The following is an 11,288-nucleotide window of genomic DNA, read 5'->3' as shown; positions in this document are numbered from 1 at the left end:
TTGGACGCACGTCCCCACCTCAGGTGATACCAGCACCATCCTTTGGTGAGGAGCGTGTTGGCTGGCGGGGGGTTTGACCTAATCGGCGATGGCTGACGCGACTCGGCGAGCGAAGCTTCGGCGGGGACGGCGGATTACCACGCGGACTGAGGCGCTGCTCGGCGATCGACAGTGTCAGGTCGCGCACCATCGCGACTAGGCTGTGTACTCGGGCCTCGAGCTAAGCCTCGCGTGGTGGCAGCAAAGCCGCGTGCCTGGACCGAACGGGCCAACTCGGCCCTGACCGCCAAATCGTCCAGCGACTCGCGCGTATGCAGCAGGGCGATCAGCAGCCACGTGGGGAAGGCGCCGCAACCAATGCTCCATTAGCAGAGCCTCGTCTACGGTAGCCAGCATGGACAGCTGTAGGTCCTCCTGGAGCTCCATGGGGGATCTCTCCCTCGCCACGGGAGGATCAGGCAGCAGATTCTGCCACCAACCGCGTACTCCACGTCGTTGCATGACCGCTGTGGTATAATGGACACGTGCTTTTGGGGTGTTGTTGCGCGGCGCGAAGCGCGTTATTCTGCTTACGAGGTCACCAATGTGGTGCTCGACGCGTAGGTAGTGTAATGCTATTCGAGGGCCAACGTAAAAAAATAACACGCGAAGTGAGGTTAACTCGATCAATATTTCTTCGAAACGGCAGTTGACAATTTATATTAAAGGCGTAAGCCGGTCTCGAGTGAGTTTGGGGGGAATTCCTTTTGCGTGTCGCGAGTCGCGTGAACGTGGTCGTTGATGACTTTCGCCGACGGTCGGATCCCCGTTGCAGAGCCCAAAGACCTGTGGTCGCGGCGGCAAGACGGTAGAAACGGACACGTGCGCGTGCTGTCAGAACGAGGGAACTTGATGCGGACGGACAGGTTATCACCAGAAGTGGGTAAAAGAAAGACTGGGCCGTGTCAGCCGCCCGACACTTCGAAGGCGCGAACGCCGTGGAGGTGCCGAGTGGTGTTGCCAACGTTGGGACGCGAGACCGGAGGGGTGAGAGCAATGTGGTGAGGCCGGTGGCTCACCACAATACAATACCAAGGTTTATCAATACACCCTTTTACAATTTACCTACTTTGTGGTACCAACTATCAGTTAATATGACTGTCTGATGATAACTGATAAGATTTGGATAGTATAGTACTATTAGTACTATCTTAAATCATAATCATAGTAATAATAATATGGATGGAGTCATTAAATATTAACAATATTCAACAATTAACATGCGTCTCAGACCGCAGTGATTATTTTGCTTTTCAGAATTTTGTGCTTGTGACTAGTGTTTTGTATTAATTAGTTTAAATTATAATTATTAAATTATGACTTGAGAAAAATTAAACAATATTATTACTTAACACACTACATTGTTTCTTGTTAAAGTTATTCGAATATTTTATATTATCATCGTCTTTTTTGTGATTTATTAGTTTTTAATATTCTTATTTCTTATTTAATATTTTATACATACTGTGATTGTAAAAATGATCTGCGTTAAATCAGTGGAGTAAATTGTATTAATTATAAGTAAAGGTATGTAATGCATTTTTTAATTACACAATGTTATCTTTATATTGTATGAAAATAATATAATATCAAACAAATTGTCCATAACAAAATAGAACTAAAATTGTAACTGTTTATTATAAACTAAACAAAATAAATAAGCGTATGCAATACTATGCATATAATATAAAGTTTAAACTCAAACAATAAAATATATAATAAATACATTACCTTGTATAATATTCTTTTTTATACATTTTAATTATTTACTTACTATAATCATAGTTATTTACATGTTTGACTGTATAAATATAATTTTTTCTACTTTTTCAGTTGTAAGTCTGGTTCTTTTGCTATTAAGAACCATACCAGCTTTTGAAAAAACTCGCTCACTGGGAACAGATGTTGCTGGTACACCAAGTCGTCTTTTAACCATTTCATATAGTCTGGGGTATAAAAGCTTTCTTTCAGACCACCACTTCAAAGGATCCTGTTGACGATTTAAGAGATTTTCACTCAAGTATTTGTCCAACTCTACAATGCATGCCACAAATGGATTATTTTGACCAAGAACCGAGCTGACTTGTTCATCAAACTGTTTCCAAATACTTGTCGAACTTTGTACAATAGAAGTAGTTGGACGTTCTTCGACAGGTTCGTTTGGCATTTGAACATTTATGTCCTGTAATTTTCTTGCCAAGCCTACTTTACACGTTTCAAATTTGTGATCACTGGAAAATCCATACTTTTTAAAACGTGGGTCGAGTATAATTGCTTGTGATTGAACGTCGTTACCTTCTAAGTTTTTGAAGTACTTATCCAATGTTGCCTTTAATTCTGCAGCCATTGAAATTATGTCACGTTGCATGTTGATGTCAAAAACAAATTTACGCAAATGCTCCAGTAAAAACAAATAAAATAAATTTTGTTTTGAAATGGTAACAACATTTTCAGCACTCATCTCAGTTGTTAATTCATCAAAAATTTTCAGAAACTCGCACGCAGTAGATACCGTTTGCCATTCCTCCTCACTAATGCAATTTAAATCACTGTTGGTTATAGCTAATGTTGACAACACGGGTTCTTTTAACTTTAGTACTCTTCTATCGTGTGATAGGCTGAATTCCAACGAGTTTTGCACTCCTGAATCAGCATAAGATCTGGTAAACCCATTTGTTTTTGATGCTTCTGTAATTTATGCAGAGCCCCAGAACTTTGCTTGAAAAATTCAACTATATTTTTTATTTTAGTCATGATAGTTTTCAAATGTGTCAGACCACGCTGAATGCCGATATAAAGGACATGAGCAAAGCATGGGACATGTCTCCAATTATTTTTCTTTACAGCATTGACTATATTTGAAGCATTATCTGTGACTACTGCTGATATTTTATCTTCAATATTCCATGCTTCAACAGTAGTCATCAAAAACTTGGCAAGTTCAACTGACGTACATTGCTCATTATAGTTGATGCAACCAATTAGTCTAGAACACAATTTAGTCTCAGAATTTAAAAAATGGACGGTCAAGGCTATATAATGTTGGTTGTTGATGGATGTCCAACCATCTGTGGTCAAAAATACGGCACTCACATCATGTAAGTCAGTTTTAACTTTTTCAAGAACACTTTCGTACATTTGTATTAGCAAACTATTTGATATTGTTTTTCTGGAAGGTACAATGTAATTTGGTGCAAGCATCAGATTATGGAATTCTGTTTCTTCTACCAATGAAAAAGGATGAAAATGTTTGACGATAAATTTAGTGATCTGTAAGTCTATAGCTTTTGATTTTGTGAGAGAAATTGGCTTACTTATATACTGTGTGATGGCACTTTGTTTTGGTACATTTGATGCTGATGGCCCTGCTGCTTCAGAAACTACTCTCGACGAACCTGTACTCACAAAGGCACTTGTAGATGCTGGCACGTCGGGGTCGGATGGGTCATCAATGTTGTCATAATTTACCAGCAGTGGTCTTTTAAGTGGCACAGTTACATGCTTAGTTTTTAGAAGGCGCATAAGGTTACTAGTTGACCCACCACTATAACTAACACCTTCTTTACAATAAGAACATTAAGCAATAGTGAGGGACTCAACACTAAAATGATTCCATACTGTACTTCTCTTGCGGTTTAAATTTGGCATCTATATTTTTTTTATATTATATAATTTTGTTTTAATTTATACACATTTTAAAAATTAACAAGATTTGTGAGTTATGACTTTTTGTATCAAAATATTATATATGTTTAAATTTTATGGAGTCTTTTAGTTATTACTACCCTTATAGCAATTACTAGAATTATTGAATGGCACTTTATTTAAATTATATGTACCTATATAAATTATTAAAATTATTATTTATTATTTTTTGATAAAAATGTACATAATAAATATTTAAAGATTTTAAATGATAAATTTGAAAATATGATATTTAAAACTTAAGTCACTAATCCAAAAAAGAAAAAAATTTTAAAAATCTTACCTTGATGAATATAACTTTGAGTTTAAAATTATTAAAAACAATAACACCAACGACACAAGTTGTTGAAAAATATGAAAAATAATTCAAATAATTCAAAATTTTTCTGAGTTTAATGAAAAAATAATGCTGGAGTACTCTAATTTGTAAAAAATAAATTAGTAGGACTCTCCTAGAAGGCTGAAAAACCAATGCCAAGTTATGCAAATGATTGTTTTATAATTTATTACAATATTGCTCAAGCATAGACAAAAATAATCATGTCATGAAATGAACTGGACTATCACAGGTTCAAACATGTTAGTTTGTTGTAATAATTATGGAAAATTATTGTGTTTGGTAGGAAGAGGGTGCTGAAAGTAAAGGACATATGAAATGTCTTGTACCTTTTTGAGTATACATACATTTATGATTATTTATGGAACAATGTCACAAATAAATTTATTCCCACTCAATCTTTTTTTTTTTTAAATATTATTTGAGTACTTATAACCACTTATTAAACTCGAAGTATAGGATATTTTTGAAATAATTACAATAAATTAATTTCATAATACTGTTTATTGAAGAAATTACAAGTTTTTTTTTTTAAACAAATAATTTAGTTAATATTATGTTTGTAATGTGAGACAGTAATGTTGTTTAGTAAAAAAAATATAAGTCATCTAAGCTATCTTATATTTAGGAAATTAAACTTAATATTAATACAGTTGTAATAGCCACAATTTTGATTTAGTTTTATGTAATTTTGCTAAATTGCTGTGTAGTTTACGACGTTGATAACTGATGTTGACAGACAGCAAACAGACAATGTTGTTATAATTCTTCACAATAATTAGGAGTCGGTAACTATTTCAATTGGTTAAATAAGTCTAAAATAAGTAACTATAATGGGCCAGGGTAGGCCCTGTATCGCAGTGGAATGTTATAATGTTAATTAATGTAATAGTATACATTTATTTATTTCTAAACCTAAAATATATCATCACTAATGATTCAAAATCGATTCATTTGTCATTTGATTATCATTATGTATGATAACTGATCAATGATAACTGAATGAATTAATTCAACTCAGTTTATTGTATTGGTGAATCAAATGAATCAAATGAACGATTCATTTGATCGAATCAATTTACTGAATCGATTCAAATGATTCGAATCAGTATAATGATTCATTTTTCCCATCCCTAAAATGAAGTGTGTCGTTTTAATGACGTTGTGTCATTCTTTTGTTTCCAAACTGTGCAATACCTACAAGATCAGGTACAAGCATGCTACAAATCAGGTTTTCGCACACTGTTTACCAAGGTGTCTGAGTTGCACTTACTGCGGTGAGTTACACCCAAAAGCAGTTGAACAATCACAATTTTTACGAGCATCGAAGTGCGCTAGTAAATTATAAAAGTCAAAAAGAAAAAATATTGTATTCATTTTATAAATTATAAATTATTTTTATTAACTATTGAATAATTTTGATTCGGAGTGGAACGAAAGAATGTACCTATTGGTTTTTAATATGATATGTTTTTTTCTGTTTGTCATCACCCTCTGGGTTATTATTATATAATAAGTTAATAAGAAATTCGCAGTAGTAAAACAAAAACAAAATTAATGAGTAATGTGCATTATTAAACAAATTCATTTTTCGACAAAATCCATTTTGTTATTTTCGTGTTAACCAATTTTTATAGCTAAGGATTGAACAATTAAAACAAAGTTTCTTATAAAGATCATACTTTGATCAAAAACCTAAAATATAAACAAACAGTTATATTTTTTTAGATAGGTATTTTAAGTTCAAATTTCGTCTAAATTAGATATTTAAGCGATGACTTACAATTTTAGTTAATTTATTGTGATTTAAAAAATATTAGGTATTCATGAGTACTTTGAACTTTTAAGGTATATTATTATATTTTAAGTGCACAATGACTTTTTCAAATGTGGCCAAATTTTAAAATGTATAATAATATTATAATATTACTATAATAATCTATAACCAAATGCAACCATACGAAAAAAATTCAATTTTTATTTGTCAAAACAAAATGTTTGTATAAAAACATCTATAAAATGCGAATTTTTAAAAATTATTTCATCTCGAACATCAGAGGAATCAAATTTCAAGTTCATACGTTTTGTCGTTTTGTGGTTAAATAAGAAAACGCTTTACAACTGTGGAATTTTATTTAACAGGAAAAATGGTTTCACTATTGTATTTCAATTTTCATAATAACTATTAAATTTTTTTTTTTTAATTTTTCAAATTTGATTGGTGAATTGGTTAGATAGAACCTTGAGATATATCTGTCCAAAGAAAACGCCCAAGTTTTAAATATATATATAATTAAAAAACAATCCCAGCAGTGAAAATTATCATAAACAGTAACAGCTATATCCCACACAATATTTACAGTATAAATTATCAACAGTATTATGCAATTACTCCCCTCGTGATCTAGTAATCGGTGAAAACAACGTCGACTTTTCTTTGCTCCGATATATTGTAAATGTAAGTACAAGTTTCCCCGCACGACGACAATTCTACCCCCCCCCCCCTCTCGCGTTTCAACATTACATTCGCTGCATCGACCCAACGGCCTGGACAGCATCCGCCAACACCGTAATTTTGTCTGAGACCACTGACCTGCAAAGTTGTTACGCTCCGTCACGTCTTCCTGAACATCAGACCTCGTGGCCGACTGTGATTGGCTGAGCTACACAATGGTGCCCACGGTGACCGGAAAAAATCTCAACACCTCAAGTCATCCCATCATGTACAACGTTGTAATTGTAAAATTTTTGAAATCACTATTATAATATTATAATGAATAAGTATAAAAACATTATGTAGCTATAAATTATAATATAGGTACCTACACCATGTTATTATAATATATTATACTAGCTGATCCCGTGCACTTCGTTGCCCGTTAAATGTACCAACTCTATATGACTTGAACTTTGTACAATTCGTTATTTAATACTCGGTGTTCGAAATGTATCTTAACTTTTCCGTTTCCCGGAATAAAAATTCTGATTCGCAGCAGTATATTATCAGGTAGGCAATCTACCTACGGTAGATCGCGGACCCCGTGCTGTTTGTACGTAGGTGTACAATACTTTAACTCTAAAGTATCAAAGTTATACCAAGTTTGTCGTATTCTACATATTATGGTGGATTAATATAATCAATTAATACAAAATCCTAACTTAACATAACTAATAATATCAGATGAATAAAAGAAAAACAAATTAAAGCATTCTAAAAATTAGTCAGTCTTCTTCCCAGAGATTTGATCTACACACAAACATTCATACCAAGCTGAACCAGTGCACTCCGTTGTCCGTAAAAAATTACAACTTAAAAAATTATGATTGTTCAACTGTTTTTGGGTGTCGCTTTCTGCAATGTTCTATAATTTTATTTGGTGCTAACTTGTACCTAATCTGCCCAAATAACCAATGGAAACCAATAATAAATAAATACTAATTTCTAATGTAGACTGTAACCAATGGCAACTATTAAAAAAACAAATAAAAATAAAATTTCCAATTTCCATCGTGACCCTCAAGATCCCTGTTTGAGCACCTCTTTAAAATGCAAATTTCGAAAAATCCTTTCTTAGTGCGCCTATACATAGTAATAAGTACATTTACTGAAAATGTCATACCCATAGCTTCAGCAGTTTCGGCAAGGTGATGATGAATCACCCAGGACAAGTCTTTTTATATATACAGATTATAAGTGTTGATAATATAATGGCTCATTGAACTCTTAAAAAATGATTTTATACCCTAAATATCCTACGTAATGCTCTAAAAAAAAAATGCAATTTGTTAATTGTTATATCGTTATACACATGTTAAAATAATTATTTTACTATTATTATTATTATTATTATTTTACATTATTTTATCATGGTTATATACGGTTATATGGCACTCATACGTCATAGATAATATAAGAATGGATAGGACATAAGAACTTATCACATGACAGTTTAGTGATGGGTACTAATTTTAACGTTATATGGGGCACGGCTATAGATAGTATGGTTGCCCATCGACGTATGATTCTCATACTTGAAAAGTGTCTACCGAAATCATAGAACAATATAGAAGCGAAACTCGATCAGCTGATGGGTGAAGTGTTTACCTATGATCTGAAGTCCGAACAATGAAACTGTTTCCGTAACACTGACATGATGTTATACCCGTATTGAAAAACCGTTTCCGCCTAATAGGTAGGGTATTCTGCGCGGGGTCGGGTTGTTTCCACTGTTTACTTTTATCATAGATTACGTATGCCACGCCCCCCTGGAGACCGTGTTCAAGGCTACAATCGCCCGATTCGGCCAATTCACAGAGTTTCGTACCCCTGCCGAAATGAATCTCTATAATCAGTATTAAAGTTAAATTAAACAGCTGGAAACTTAAGCACTAGCGCTTATAAATGGTTTAAATGGAATTTCCATAAAATTCTATATCGATAAACTTTCTCGCCATTTCTCGTTCTCCTTGTAACGAATATGAAATATCACCCCGGCAATACTCACGACGCGCTGCCCAGCGACGTCGCACATATATAACTAAATACCTCTTGACGGCCGGTAGAGAGCGCTCACCCCGTTAAATATATTGCGCACCGGCAACTATACCATTAGACGTAACGAGAAATAACCAGAAATCTGTACGCGCACGGGACCCACTACAACTATAAGGGAGCCCGGCCGCTATACAGTTACCTACCGACCTGCAGTCCGCTCTTGAGAACATTAGTTTGGCTGGTGTATGGTTTGTGCTGATAACGAGTCTCGGCCACCTTTGGGAAGGCTAGACACATACAAGCACTCGGCCTAGACCAACACAAACTAGTGTTTTCACGTAACCGTTGCCGCCGTATCGTCGTACCGCCGCGCATAATATTCTCGGCCACCCGACCGTGGGAAGGCTAGAGTATTATCGTACCGCCGCACAGTAGTTAAAACTCGCCGCCGCTGTTGATCGCGGGTAGGTAAAACACCGATTACCCCACGCGTCAACCGTTCATTAATAAATTATCGGGACGCGTAATAAGCACCGCTGTATCGCCGCCGTTGTATTTTTAAAACGTCGCGTCAACTATAATAAAAACATTACCGCTCTAGATCCACCCCCCCCCCGCAAAGGTGTATTTTTGAAAAGGTTTACATTTTGTACAATGTTTCTGAAACTCTAGATATGAAAAGTTTGGAAGTTGACGATCAAATTCGGCGTCTTGTGTCGAGACCATAGAAGCCGTTTTTCTCCGTCTTTTGGGGTTTCGAAAGTTCACAATTTGCGTTTTTTGGCACAGACACTTAGTTTTTGGACGCTGTGAGACGTTTTTGTAGTATTATGTTATAGATGACTTTGCGTCGTATCAATGGGTACCTACTGAGTTCGAAGTCAGCCAACTTTTGGTTCGGGAATTATGATTTTTCGTATGATTTTTGTACTTAGAAAATCACGTAGTTACTTGTATTTTGGATTTAGGGTTTTACTTAGATCACTACAAAACTCGAGATTCTGGTCTTTTGGTGTACGATGATTTAAAAAGGTTTTATGTTTGAAATACCTACGAACATTATTTTCACCCATAATCAGAGTAGTAAAAAGTTGAAAAATGCATTACGTGTCTACTCATATTTCATATAAACCACACGTTTCCTTATGGTATACTTCTGTTTAATGGTACAAGTAATAATTATTTTGAATTTTTTTTTCGCATTCATTTTAGTAAGCGTGTAGCTACTAACGTAAAATAAATAAAATATTAAAATCTATAAAATAATAGGTGAGTTCACTCTAATATATAAATTTGAGTTAACAACAGTTCTTTGACGGTAACATATATAATAGACTCTATACGATGAGTTATGCCCAAAAATACGTAAGCGTACAACAACAGTTTTGATACTCGTTTATTCGATTTCGATCAACGGTCGATAACTGACGCCGTTGTACACAGAGTTTACTATGTATAATCTGTCCAGTGAGAGAACGCACCGCGTATCGACCAAAACTGGTTCCCCCATGCAACACCCTGCCATAGGGGAACCGGTTTCGATAACAAGGAGACGTGGGTGATGCGCAGAATCGACGCGTTCTCTGGCTGGACAGAGTATAGATTGTTGTACACACAGATCATACAAAAACCGTTTCATACACCGATTTATACAACCGTGAGTATTTAACTTTTTTTCATACATCTAATTTTATTAGATTAAGTGCTCATTCTTTTTAAAAATGTAATTGCTGTTTTTATTGTCTATTTTAAGTAAATGTAATCGAATTAATTACGTTTCGTTACAAATAGATACCTAACATTACAAAATTCAAGTTAAAAAAAAAAGATTTTGACACCGACTACATACAATAATAGTAATAAATATTATATTATTATAGTAATGGTTAAAAAGATATATAAAATAAATACAATTTTACTATGAATAAACCAGATACAGCATGATATTATGTATTTTACATATTTTAAAAACTACAATGTATTCTTACTAAACCAAGACCTATTTAATCATAAAGTGAAATCACTCATTTGAGGGTATGACATAATATCAGTTTTTCTAAATGATGTCTCAAAAAAATTAATTCATTTAAATTTACAGTTTTTTTTTATTGTGAAAGTCGAATATAAAGTTAAATTATAATGAAATATAAAATCGATATGTGATTTAGATTTAATAATGTTAAGCATCGGTGGCGCAACCAGGGGGGGGGGGGTACTGGGTCCAGACCCCCCCTTGACTATTTCTAAAATGGAAAATTTTTAAATTCATTTTGGAATATAGTTTTATATTATATAATAAATGCTTATTAGCAGCAGATAACAAACCGTTATCATTTATCGTCCGAAAAATGATAATGACCGAGAATAGAAAATCGAAAAAGTGCTACCAACCATTTTAACTGTGGTCCATTAACCTAAACGTGTTTACTTTTTAACGTTTATGATAATTACTTATCGCAAAACGCAATATAATCACAGAATAGATTAAATAATTAAATCTAATCTAATTAATAATTTAATCTATTCCGTGATATAATATTTATTATTTAACCTACAACCACAGAATATAACAACTGGCGATCAAACGACAGTTTTTTTAATTTGTTGAAATATACAGATATACAGAAGCTAAAGGTAAATAAAAATAAGATCGGATATATGTAATAATATAATAATTTGTATATTGATATGAATAACTATAGTGCTCCGAGG

The 11,288-nt window shown here is 34.1% G+C and overlaps 2 protein-coding genes across 2 annotated transcripts; both read right to left on the bottom strand.

The window, feature by feature from the left end:
- Nucleotides 1-1,828: 1,828 nt before the first annotated feature.
- Nucleotides 1,829-2,500, bottom strand: LOC107884271 (zinc finger BED domain-containing protein 1-like). The gene has a single exon (XM_016805994.1). It carries the CDS (start codon nt 2,498-2,500, stop codon nt 1,829-1,831), a length of 672 nt encoding a protein of 223 aa, XP_016661483.1.
- Nucleotides 2,501-2,631: 131 nt separating this feature from the next.
- On the bottom strand, nt 2,632-3,561 carry LOC107884268 (zinc finger BED domain-containing protein 1-like). The gene has a single exon (XM_016805985.1). The coding sequence runs from the start codon at nt 3,559-3,561 to the stop codon at nt 2,632-2,634; it is 930 nt and encodes a 309-aa protein (XP_016661474.1).
- Nucleotides 3,562-11,288: the final 7,727 nt, after the last annotated feature.

The sequence above is a fragment of the Acyrthosiphon pisum genome, chromosome X, assembly GCF_005508785.2.
Source record: "Acyrthosiphon pisum isolate AL4f chromosome X, pea_aphid_22Mar2018_4r6ur, whole genome shotgun sequence".
Lineage (NCBI taxonomy): Eukaryota > Metazoa > Arthropoda > Insecta > Hemiptera > Aphididae > Acyrthosiphon > Acyrthosiphon pisum.
The sequence above is the reverse complement of the archived record's forward strand: the minus strand, read 5'-3'. Positions and strand labels throughout refer to the sequence as shown.